This window comes from Pipistrellus kuhlii, unplaced genomic scaffold (genome assembly GCF_014108245.1).
Source record: "Pipistrellus kuhlii isolate mPipKuh1 unplaced genomic scaffold, mPipKuh1.p scaffold_m20_p_10, whole genome shotgun sequence".
Taxonomy (NCBI): domain Eukaryota; kingdom Metazoa; phylum Chordata; class Mammalia; order Chiroptera; family Vespertilionidae; genus Pipistrellus; species Pipistrellus kuhlii.
Window position 1 is genome coordinate 28,929,923 of NW_023425405.1, and position 12,868 is coordinate 28,942,790.

At 35.0% G+C, this 12,868-nt stretch overlaps 1 protein-coding gene across 10 annotated transcripts in view; it reads left to right on the forward strand.

Moving 5' to 3' along the window:
• The window catches only part of SNX13 (sorting nexin 13), a 93,165-nt gene extending 84,231 nt beyond the window's left edge, over window positions 1–8,934 (forward strand). For 9 of the 10 annotated variants that reach the window (XM_036429250.2, XM_036429252.2, XM_036429251.2 and 6 more), the window contains 4 exons: window positions 398–543; window positions 791–859; window positions 2,583–2,695; window positions 5,454–8,934. In XM_036429250.2, coding sequence (XP_036285143.1) covers window positions 398–543; window positions 791–859; window positions 2,583–2,695; window positions 5,454–5,701 — 576 coding nt within the window. In that variant the 3' untranslated portion in view covers window positions 5,702–8,934. The remainder of the gene's footprint in view (window positions 1–397; window positions 544–790; window positions 860–2,582; window positions 2,696–5,453) is intronic. The other variant, XR_006740928.1, reaches the window with a different exon arrangement.
• The last annotated feature ends 3,934 nt before the right edge of the window (window positions 8,935–12,868 follow it).

Sequence of the window (12,868 nt, forward strand, 5' to 3'; positions counted from 1 at the left end):
AGTATATTAGGCTTTTCTTATATAGGATAAGGAGGAATGTTGAGACTATTTTGTTCTTTTGAAAAAGATGCCCCAGGAAATAGGCAAAGGGGCTAGTATTTGCCTTATCCAACTAATACAGACTCTGCTAAAAGTAAAAGAGCCAGTAATCTTTCCCCAAGACCATTATTATAGTCATGGAATTTACTCATCATTATAGGGCTGTAAAATTCTGTATTCTGTCAAAATGACTTTTTAAAATGTCTTTTCTAAGTTAGAATGAAATATCAGGTTATGCAAGCTATAATATAACTTGTTCTTTGACCTGTGAAATGGTAGCAATAATTTTGTGAAGTGTCCATTTATGGTAGTTAGGTAACTCAATTAAACATGCTTATTTCTTCTCATACATTGTCAGGTGGATGACAATATTCCGCTTAGGGTAATGCTGCTTCTCATGGATGAAGTGTTCGACTTAAAAGAGAGAAATCAGTGGTTGCGAAGAAATATCAAAAACCTACTTCAACAGCTTATTAGAGCCACATATGGTGATACGATTAATAGGTACCACATTGTTTTTTATTCTTCTTCCTTCATTTATTACTTGGCTTTTAAACTTTTACTTCTGAAAGTAAATTGTTCAACCTTCTTAGGAGAATGTCCTTCTCTGGGCTCTTTAAGGACATTACTAAAGGAGTCTATTTCTCTCGAAGATTATTTATGTGCAAATTAAGGTGCTTATTACTTCATGAAAGTAGTGTTTATTTTATTCACCTAAATTTTGACTGTATATAAATTTTTTTACTTTCAGAAAAATAGTTGACCATGTTGATTGGATGACCTCACCTGAGCAAGTAGCGGACTTAGTGAAACGTTTCAGGTATATCTAAGACACAGTCACTTCTTTCAGGTAGTATGGAGTTTAGCATTGTTATCACTAATTAACTAATTGTTTTTCTTTTCTTCCTGGCCATAAAGTTGTTTTTAATTATCACTGATGATCCAAAAGACTTGTAAGAATTGTAATAAACATTTTTTACATGGGCATATTGATATTTGTTTTCTTTAAAACCAGAATAGAAAAAAAGCACAAAAGAAAATTCTTAAGATGTTAGGCATTTTAAAGTGGCTTTTAAATAATTAAAATAACAGTGTAGACAAGGCATGGCCATATAATCCAATACTTAGTGTTGGGGATTTCTTTTTCTCGCTTGTATGCTAACCTTGATTTTAAATGAAAAATTTAAAAACTATGTATGTCTCTGGCCATAGTATAATTTTTTAACTATTTGAACCTCTGAAAAGAATACACATTAAGAGCAGTTATAGTCCAGTTTATGTGTTCATTCTATAAAAATATTTTGAGCCCCTCCTTTATGCCTAGCACTTTGCCAGTCACCAGGGACTCTGATGCAGTTCCTTCAATAAAAGCCTGGTGTAGCAGAGAAATGGACCTCTTTTCTAGGAGTGAAAGATAAGCAAAGACATCAGAATTCATGGTATCATGTATTTTAAAATGATAGAAGCAAGAAGGGAGCTATCAGTATTAAGCACTATTTGCTTGGTACTATTCCAACTACTTTATATACACTTAGTGGTTTTATCATGTTTCACGAGCTAGGGATTTTTGTCCCCATTTTGTTAGGAGGAAATTGAGGATTAGACAAGTTAGGAAGATTGCCCAAAAGCTTGTGTGCTGGAAACAGGGAACTGGGTTTCTCTAATCTGAAGCTACATTTTCCTCTGTACCATACTGTTTCCAAAAGTTGGACCACTGCCCTGGCACATTGATTCTGTTTCAGGGTAGCTAAGTGGTGTTCCTCAGGAGCAGTGATTCTCAGCCTTGGCTGCACAGTGAAATCGCTTGGAAAGCTTTACAAAGTGCTGGTGCCTGGGCCTCTATCCAGAGCCTGACTTAATTAATCTGTTGGAAGGCCTGCCCATTGAGTTTTAAAGCTCCCAGGTGTTTCTAATGTGTAAAGTTAAGAACGACCACTCTGGGGATTCTCTCTCCCTTGGGCCAGATTCCCTAATGGAAGCTTAGTTATTGTGCTTGAATTCTTGCTTTTGGCCTCATAAATAAGGAACAAGAATTAAACATGCTGTGAAAGTGAAGGAGAACGGATTATATGTGTGAAAGGAACATTGTACTCAATCCAGCTGTAAGGTGTGGGTGCAGAGTTTGTTTTATGTTGGTTAGTGATAAAGGACCTGAGGGAGATTAACTCTACCCAGATTCAGGATGTTGTGGGTTGTTATTTAGATGAGATGTTCAATCTCAATGAGAGGAGAGGCCTACTTTGAAGTTAAATGCTGTGATATAGTTGTTTATGTTTTCCGTTTTTGCTATCTTTATCATTTGTCAGTGTTTATAAGTTATATCAGGGCAGAATTCATCTGTATCTTTCTTGTGTGTATCCTTTTATACCTAAAATTGAACCTTGTACTTAGTTTCTATTTGTTGAATATCCTACTTTTATGAAATTTCAGAAATATTTCCTCTTTCTGTTTACATTTGTGTTTTCTGTAGAAAATTGGAATAATTGTACCAGCTTGTATTATTAGAAAATAAAATAGTTATAAAATTTAATCTTTTTAAATAGAGATGCCTTTTGGCCAAATGGCATTTTAGCAGAAGCTGTTCCATGCAGAGATAAAGCTATCCGAATGAGAACAAGAATTGCAGGAAAAACTAAACTACTTTCAATTATGCCAGGTGAGTGAACATGTTGGGTAAAAAACTCACTAATTTGTAGTTCTTCTGAATTTTTGGCATTGAGCATTCTAGTTTGATTATAACAACTACATTTCATTACTTACCATATACGAGGCACTGTTCTGCAGTCCTCATTTTTTTCTTAACCAGTCCTCATGACAATATTATGAATTGAGGCACTGTTAATGTTGCAACTTTATATGTTAGGAAACAGAAGCTCAGAGAGATTAAGTAAGGTACTCAGAGTTTATAGCTAAGAAGCAAGTGTTGGGATTCGGACTCAGCTCTGAATGATATGAAAGCTAGTTCTTTCAACCACTTGGGAAAAAAAATGGTGTTTTCAACCACTTCACTTTGCTGCCTTGAAATATTATGAGATAATTTGATGATAAATAAAATATGTAACAGACTTAAGGGCTAATAAAGAATCTGAAGTTTTAGGAAGAATATTTGTTCTTTTTTCAAAGAATCCTTTTACATAGGAACAACTGACTGATCCAATATTAATCTTTATTAAAACATGATCGCAAAGAAAATACACATAATGACATCCTGTGGTCTAATTTGAGTTACAACACTGCTAGTCACTAAATTAAATTCACTTTGTCCCTTTTGTCTTCTCTCTTAGAGAGTATGTAATATGATCAAGCAGTTTGTGTGGCTTCATGGTTATAAGATCCTTTCTTTGGTTATGAATATCTTCGACATACCTAGGTATCTTCTCTCCACATTTAAATTATGGATATAGAGAATCTAAAAGATAGAATTATTAAGTTCTTTAATATCATAGAATACCTATTCTTATGTAATTTAAAACTAAATTTTCATCATAGATTTTAATAATCAACTTATTCGTCTGTCAGTGAAATTGGAAACTTGCCACATGGCTATTAATTCTCCCCTATAGACTATATTGTTGCATTTGGATATAAAAAGCAAATTATAGAAATAACATTTCAGAAAAATAAAAAGACACAATAACTTAAAATATTATGTAATAAACCACTAGAATACATTAGGTCTTGCGATAGACTGACTCAACTATGCAGCTGAAAGAATTCTTAATGCATTTGTTCAGTAAGTGATTTTTGAGAGCATATCAAGTGCCATACACTATTCTTTACACTAACATTGCAGCTAACACTTCAGTGAAGGGACACAGAAAACAGACAAAACAATAAATAATAGCCCAGTATGTTCCATAGTGGAAAGTGCTGAGACTAGAGAGAGAGTGCAGGACAAAGGAGGTGTCAGCTAAGTTGCAGACATAGATGGGGTGACCAGGAAGGCCCTGAGAAGATGACACTGTGTGAAGACTTGCAGGAAGTGAAGGATAGAAAAATGTATGTGCATAATCCCTGACTTGTTTTAAATGATATGAAAGCCAGTTAGAAACATACCTTTTGAAGTTGCGTGTTTCTTTCACAAGCACCAGAGTAATATTTACTAGTACTACTATCTATTGAGGTCCTGATTATGAATAACTAAGAATAATTGTACGTGTTGTCCCCATATTCCGAGATCTCTAGTGGCCTCATGTTGCCTGTGGGTAAACTCCAAACTCGCTCATCACAGCACTGTCAGTCCCATTCTCTTGTCCACTTTCTCAAGGGAAACCCTAGATTCAGCCGATGGCACCACCCCCACTCCTGGTATCTGCCTGGTTTTGTGCCTTTATGGCTCACTCACTGATGTTTCTCCACCAAAGCGAATCCTTCATCTGGTTGTATCTGTCAGATTCCTGCCCAGGTACCAACGTCCACTTCATTTACCGTATTTTTCGGACCATAAGACGCACTTTTCCCCCCCCAGAAGTGGGGGGAAAAAGTCCCTGCGTCTTATGGTCCAAATATAGCCTACACATATACTTTAAAAAAAAAGTTTTTTTACTTGCCCGGCTCTGTGTGGTCTCTGTGTGCTTGCCCGGCTCTAAAATGGTTCTAAATGCTGCTGTTTACTTTACAGGGTTGATTACATGTGTTTATGACTGTGATGTTGGGTTTTAATGCACATAAAATATTTTAGGACACTATTTGTTTCAGAATCTTTTTTTCTTCATTTCCCTTCTCTAAAAACTGGTGCGTCTTATGGTCCGGTGCGTCTTATGGTCCGAAAAATACGGTATTACTTCCTGGAACAGACCTTGCCTTATATTCTCATGTAGAATTCTACCCTCTATATGCATTTTTATATTTTTTATATTTTAATAGCACAGTTACTGTTTCATAGGTTTTTTTGAGACCATGTCAGCTTTCACACATAATTAATTTCCTTATAGCGTATATCTCATTGTGCATTACACATAGTAAGAATTTGTTTTTTAGTTTAAAGGTCACTTTTCACATTATTTAATAAAGCCTTATAAATCCTTAGAGTTATAAAGATATTGGTTGTTAAAAATCCCCATTTTACAGATAAAGAAACAAACTTAGGGTAGGTGAGTATCATATAGTATATGTGTTAAGGGACAGGACTATAATTCTCATTGGGGTTCCTAAGCTGGGTCCTATTTCTTTCTCATATGCTGTCATGTCTCCCAGTATCTATTGCATTAGTGATTGGAGGCATTCATGCACATGTATAAATTTTAAATCTGTTACAATACAGGGCTGAAATGCATTAACTGAACACCTAGTACTTTTTAGTTACTCTGTTGTGTTCTTTGTGTACTTGGTTTAACGTCGAGCATAGTTTACTAGTAGGCCTAGTGCTTCCTTTATTTGAGTAATGAACTGTGTTTCTTTTCCCCCCTTTGTAGATGAACTGAAGCACATTATTGGGGCTGAGACAACACGGAAAGGTATTCTTCGTGTTTTTGAAATGTTTCAGCACAACCAGTTAAATAGGAGAATGGTTTATGTCTTCTTGGAAGGCTTTTTGGAAACCTTATTTCCACAGTATAAATTCCGAGAACTTTTCAACAAACTGCATTCACGATCAATGCAGATGCAGAAATATAAACAGAAACTTCAGACATCTCAAGCGCCTTCTTTGCAGAAAAGGTGACACTCAAATCTGTGAAGCTGGTGTTCCTTTTTTCCAGAACTGAAGTGTGAACAGATCTTCTGGGGCTTAATTCATATACTGTTGTGCCTGCACCAGTCTCTTAATGTCTCAAATAGATTATTAATACATCTACAAAACTGGTTTTTTTCATCCTTGTCTGTAATCCATCACTACCAAGAGAGTTGCCGTGTCTTAAATTATTTGGTGCATATTTTTGCAACACTGAGAGGATACTGCCCCATCTCAAGCAAGAATGACGTCTGTCTCTTTGGTTTTAAACTAATCAGCGTTCTGCAGCAATGATACAGTGCCAGAGTGTATGTATGAGAGCCAAGGAAAGCACAAAGCAACGGTTCACAGATACATGAGCTAATTTGTCTAACGTGGGAGACTGTGCAATGTGTGATTTGGAGGGATTTGTTTTGCATAATGATTTTATAAGTCTCTTGGAATTTTGATATATTATAGGTAATCCAAATAAATGTTCTTTAGAACATCTATTTTGGGTCTGGGGAAAGTGACAGAATGCCCTTAGGGTATGAATTAACCTTATAACCAAATTCATAGCTCTGAGACATAAAATAAAGCCAATCAGAAACAGGATGATTGGGTTTGTTCACTGGATAAAACCGGCGTTAACTGATTCTAACGTGCTGTTAAGGGCGCTCCTCTAATCTTACAGTTCTCAGTACACGTTCTCCTTTGGTATCTGTGTGCAAAAAAAGAAGCATCTGGTGGCTCTCAATTTAGTTTCAAAATTATTGCAGTTTTCTTTATCTTTAAGAATAAAATAAGGGTATAATTTTTTGAAAGGCAGCCAAAAACTTCTGTCCTTCTAAAAATAATGAAAATGTGAAAGGAAACAGCACTCTATTGAAAGTTACCATTTGATAATTTTAAATTGTGTGATCTAGACATACCTTAGGTGATTTTAAAAATAGCAAATAAAAGGATTAAATGAGTTTATTAAGCATATGTAAACATACAAATCCCTAATTCTATTATAGTGTACATATATGAAAATAATGAAAAACAGAACTATAATATTTTTTAAAATATGCTTTTATTTATATTTTGCATAATGTAAAATTCTACTAAGTAAAGCAAGTTGGCAAAACCCCTCAGTAATTTTATACCAACAACAAAATACCTTTTCCTGTTTTGCATTCCCCTTAGTTTTTGCCTTCTTGTGTCCATCTTGGAAGTCTTTCCTTTGTATGCAGGATTTCTGCATAGTTTAAACACTTCCACTGACTGAGGGTTTGAGTGTGTTAGCATTTTTTGTTTTAAAAATATTTAACACTAAAACCTTAAAATAGTGAAGCTACTTATCAGGCCACTGAGCCAAGATCCTGGTATTAAAAGAACACCTGGGTGCTTAAGATAGAGGGACAGAGTATTGGTATCCCAGTTATTTGGGAGCTTTGAGAATGGAACGAGATATTATCGTCTTGTTTTCACTGAGGTCCTACTTAAAGAGTGAAGCCTAATAGAGTAAAGCCTTCCTTTAAAGCTTTATAATAATAATCGTATTTATATTAATGATGCTAGTGTGCATACTTGTATGCAACTATTCATCGTGTGTTGCATATCTTCAGAATTACATAAATGAAATCCCTTTCATTGCAACTTAACAAAAGAGAAAAGATCCTTATTAACTCTGGTGGAAGAAATAATCTTTCTTCTCAGTGTATCTCCCTACCCTGGTCCCTCCTCATGCCCCAGGCTTTAAAAATAAGGCCATTTGAAACATGTCTGTCAAAAGCATCAGCATGGCCACAAGTGCAATGATTTTCAAATATACCCCTGCCCAGTTCAAGGATATTTTTGACATAAATAAATCTAAGGGTAAACAAAAGAATTCATGTAAGAGTCTACTGTGTACATGTGAAAAAAACATTTCTAGATAATGGGAAGAGTGCTGGCCATCAACCAGGGAAAGAGATGTCATGTAAGACTGCAAATTTTCCATAACAGAGCCCTGCAAGATAACTGCATTATACCAAAAAAAATGTTTAAGTAAATGGTTTTTTTAAAATAATTTTTGTTAAGAGAGTTTATATTTCAAAAGCAGGAATGTCAAATGGTAGTCTATGTAAACAGTTGTGCATCTTCTCCAGGCACAGCTATGTTTTACATTAGAGAGAGCCGTGGTCACCCCAAAATTAGAGATATTCTTTAAATGACTTGGTCAAGCTGTGTGTAAAATATTTAACCCATAAGTACAGTGTACTATGTTAAATGAAGTTATTACATTTAATGCATTTATTGCATATATACATATACATGAAGAGGCTTTATGTCTTCTGATATTTGATTTTTGAATGTTTATTAAGTCAGTGGTGCCTGTAGGCAAAAACCATAAAAATTAATCATTCTTTGGGTTTTCTGATTTTTCAGGTAACGGACTCTTTAGAACCATCATTATTAACTTTCAATAGTTTATTCACCTAAAAATTTTGATTGTATGATTTAAATATAGCAGTTAGATTTGCATTTCCTATAATATGGGTGTACTGAATAGTTGCTGAAAACAATTGTGCCATTGACCAATGGATGCACTTGGTTAGCCTTAATTTTTTTTAAACATTAAAATTTTTTTTTCTATTTCAGTTTGCTCATTTTAAGTTGTGTTACTGGTGTTTGGGGGGAAAAAATCAAACAGTTAAGTGCTACCAGAAAGTGTACCGATTTTTAAAATACTAAGACAATATAAATTTCACAATCTTAAAATTTTAATTTTGTGCAATATTTTCATTTAATGCATGTGTATTTGAATAATTGTAAAATAAATGAATTTTTAATGTTTTGAGATCTAGTTTAAACTAATGTCTTCTTAACCCAACAACTTACATTCCGTTGTTGCTGCATCCTTTTATTTAAAGACTTGTTTTAAAAGTCTCTTTGTCACTCTTGTAAAATTCTTTTATTAATAGTAAATTTTGCTTATAGGAGCATGGCTCCTGTATTACAAGGGAAAAATATAAAGAGCACATCTTAGGATTATAATTGTTAAAAAATAACTTGTGCATATCATTGTACAGTAAGTGTCAACTGTGTGCCTAACTATTCTATCAATACTTTCCTTCTTTAACAAAGAAAAAACAACAATCAGAATGTCAGTTATTTTTATGGAACTAAAAAAGAAAAGTAAAAATTTTATTTGGTTTGTGTTTTATTCTGTCCATTAGAAAATACTAATAAAGTATTAACAAACTTTTTTGTTGAATTTATTTGATATTTAATGCATTTTTATTACTTAAAAAAATGCTTGCTCGATGGCCTTGTTTTTAGTATCTCTGTGTATTTGTTTTTCCTTTTCATTTTGAAATCAAACAATACAAGATACAGGTTGCTATTATAAATAAGCTATTGAGTGATTGACATAACTAACTGAATTTAATTTTCCTTTTATGGGCAAATAACTAACTACCACTTTGTTAAAGAAACTTAATACTTCCCTGCCATTCAGAATTATAAAGTAATTTTCCCAAAGATCTAAAATAATCTATTAACAATTTTTACTTTTTCTCATTTTTAATTTATAGTTTGCCTAATGTTTTAGACATTTCAATTCAAAAAATAGTTGTTTCATTACTCAGCAATGTAGCTATATCTGGTTGTTCATAATATTTGCAGCCTCCCTGCATCTGTATCCACGACTTCCCAGACGTCATATGTGAATACTGGTACCTTACCAGGGACAGGCACAATATTTCTCAAAATACATACTGTAAAATATTTGTCCCTCTATGATGTCCTTGGGAAAATAATTTTGTACTTTTATATAACTTACTAAGATTTACATGCTAGCCAAAATCCTAAAATGTTCACAATTCAAGCAGTTATATCAAATGTTTTCCAAAGTTCTGTAATAAGTAAACCTGTTTAACTTTGCCTAACTTCCCAAACTTAGTTATCCATAGAATCTTTTGTCATAATCAACTATTAATAGCTTGAGGATAACATTCCTGATATTAAAACCTAAAGAACATGGTTTGAAAACAGTCATAGGAGGAAACTATTATAATTAGGGAATGTTAACTCTAAACGGAAAAAGCAGTGTATTAGGGACACAAGATTTTATATTTTTGCCTACCATTCCAATGGAAAGTTCAGTTTTTTGGAATAAAAAGAATATGAAAAATTAATGGCTGATTGGTAGATGTTAGAATTGGATTTTGCCCTAAGTATCCGAATAATGAACTCAGTGAGGGGAAATAAAGTGGGAAAGATACTTGCTAAGGACCTTAGAAATGAGATAAAAAGAGAAGTAACTAGGAAATGCAGGAGGGAGAGAGAAATATAATATTGTCCAGTCATCTTTTAAAATGTGTGCCAAACGTTGCCCATATGTAATGGTGGGTACTGTGTTTGATCTGGGAAAAATTGCAGCAACTGTGAACCTAGCGTTTCACAAGTAAAAAATTAATAGATTGAAAATTAGAACCAACTCATGTCATCAACCAGGGCACAGTATATTGAAATGTATGTGAAATGTGATATTTTAAATTGGCAAACGACCTTTTACGTATCATGGAGTAGAATAAGTCCCTAAGACCATCCCCTATGGCTTTACTAAGGAGGCTCATAGGACTCAACTTAGAGTCATACAGCTAATATCTGTTACAGCAAAAGGATGTAGAACAAAGAGCAAAGGGAAAGGGTTGGTGGGGCAAAGTCAGAAAAACCAAGCCTGACCTTCCAAGATTCTTCTAGAGTCTTGAAGGATATACAGTTAATTCCCCGTCCAGCAATGAATTGTGACATGTGAAATGTTACCAATCAGGAAGCTCATTCAAGACTGCCTATGAACACGTACATGAAAAAAACAAAACAAAACTAGACCACCAACTTACACCATACACAAAAAATAGAAAAGTAGAGAAAGGACTTAAACATAAGATGGGAAGCCATAAAAATATTAGAGGAATCCACAGGCAGTATAATATCAGACATATGCTGAAGCAGTATCTTCACCAATAAAGCTCCTTAGGGCAATGGAAACTAAAGAGAAAAACAAATGGGACTACATCAAAATAAAGAACTTTGTACAGCAAAAGAAATCAACAACAAAACAAGAAAGCCCACTGCATGGGAGAACAATGTTATTACCAATAAGGGTTTAATCTCCAACATTTACAGTGAACTCATACAACTTAACAAAAGGAAGATAATCCAATAAAAAAAAAATGGGCAATGGACCTAAATGGATACTTTTTAAAAGAGCACATAAGAAAGACCAAGAGACATGAAAACATGCTCAAAGTCACTGATCATCCCAGAGACGCAAATCAAAAGAACAATGATGTACCATCTCACACCTGTCAGAATGGCTATCATCAACAAATAAACAAATGACAAGTGCTGGAGAGGATGTGGAGAAAAAGGAACCCTCATGTACTGCTGGTGGGAATGCAGATTGATGCAGCCACTGTGGAAAACAGTATGGAGTTTCCTCAAAAAACTAAAATTGGAACTTCCATTTGACCCAGTGATCCCATTTCTAGGAATATATTCCAAGAAACTAGAAATACCAATCAGAAAGGATATATGCACCCCTATGTTCATAGCAGCACAATTAACCATAGCTAGGATTTAGAAACAGCCTAAGTGCCCATCAGCAGATCTACACAATGGAATACTATGCTGCAGTAAAAAAGGAATTCTTACCAGTTGCAACCCTACGGATGGAACTGGAGAGTATTATGCTAAGTGAAAAGCCAGTCAGAAGAAGAGAAATATCACATGATCTCACTCATTTATGGAATATAATGAACAACATGAATGGATGAACAAAAACAGATCCAGAGACAGAGAAGCATGGATCATATCATCAAACGTCAGAGGGAAGGCAGGAGAGGGTAAGGGGGTGGAGATCAACCAAATGACTTGTATGCATGCATATAAGCCTAACCCAGTAGTCAGCAAACTCATTAGTAACAGAGCCAAATATCAACAGTACAACGATTGAAATTTCTTTTGAGAGCCAAAATTTTTAAACTTCTTCTATCACCACTTCTTAAAAATAGACTTTCCCAGGCCATGGTATTTTGTGTAAGAGCTACACTCAAGGGGCCAAAGAGCAGCATGTGGCTCGCTAGCCGCAGTTTGCTGACCATTGGCCTAACCAATGGACACAGAGACCAGGGAGGTGAAGGCATGAGTGGGGGACGGGGGGCAATGGGGGAATAAGGGTAATATGTAGTACCTTAATAAAGGGGGGGGAAAAAAAAAGGACTGCCTATGACTAACATTTTATTTTAATCTTCACCTGAGGGTTTTTTTGTTTTGTATTGTTTTAGAGAGGAAGGGGGAGAGAAACATTGATGTGAGAAACATCAATCAGTTGCCTCCTGTATGTGCCCTAACCAGGAATCAAACCCACTGCCTTTTGGTGTACAGGACAATACTCCAATCATCTGATCCACCTGGTTGGGACAAGACTACCTATGATTTTTTAGGGAGCAGTTTATGTAGGCACCTTTTGCCTGGCATATACCAAAATTCCCCACTCTCAGAAGGTAAGCATGCATTCTGCATAAACTATTATACTATATATGTATATACTTTGTACAAACAAGTTTAAGCATAGTGAGGTACTTTTATAATTTTGAGGAATTGTAGAAATACTTCTGAAATCAAGGGGCCAACCTTGTAAGCAACCTTTCAAAGAACAGCAGTCACCTGCTGTGTTAACTCTTTTGCACAACTATATATCGATACCTTGATGCAAAGAAATGGCTGATAGAAAGCTTTGAGCCCCCATGCCTAGAAGTAGAAACATGGCAGAAAAAATTTAGATGTAGACTTTAAAAGGAAAAGAGATAAAGTGATATTCATATGCATACATAAAAAACTGGAGGAACAGATTCTTGTGTTTCCAAGAAAGATTCCCATAGCCAACAGTTCTATAGCACTTACTAATCACAACTTTTTTGAGTGTAGATACATTTCTCTTTAGTTTATGGATGGGAAAGCATCCCAAGCTCTATTTACTAGATAATGCCAGTAGCACCCCTCACCCTCACCCCTACCCCTGGTTGTGATGTTTTCAGACATGGCCAAGTGTCTGGGACAAGATTGGCACTAGTTGAGAACCACTGATCTCTGCTCTCAGTCACAAAAGCAAAATCAAGCCCTAGCTGGTTTGGCTCACTGGGTAGA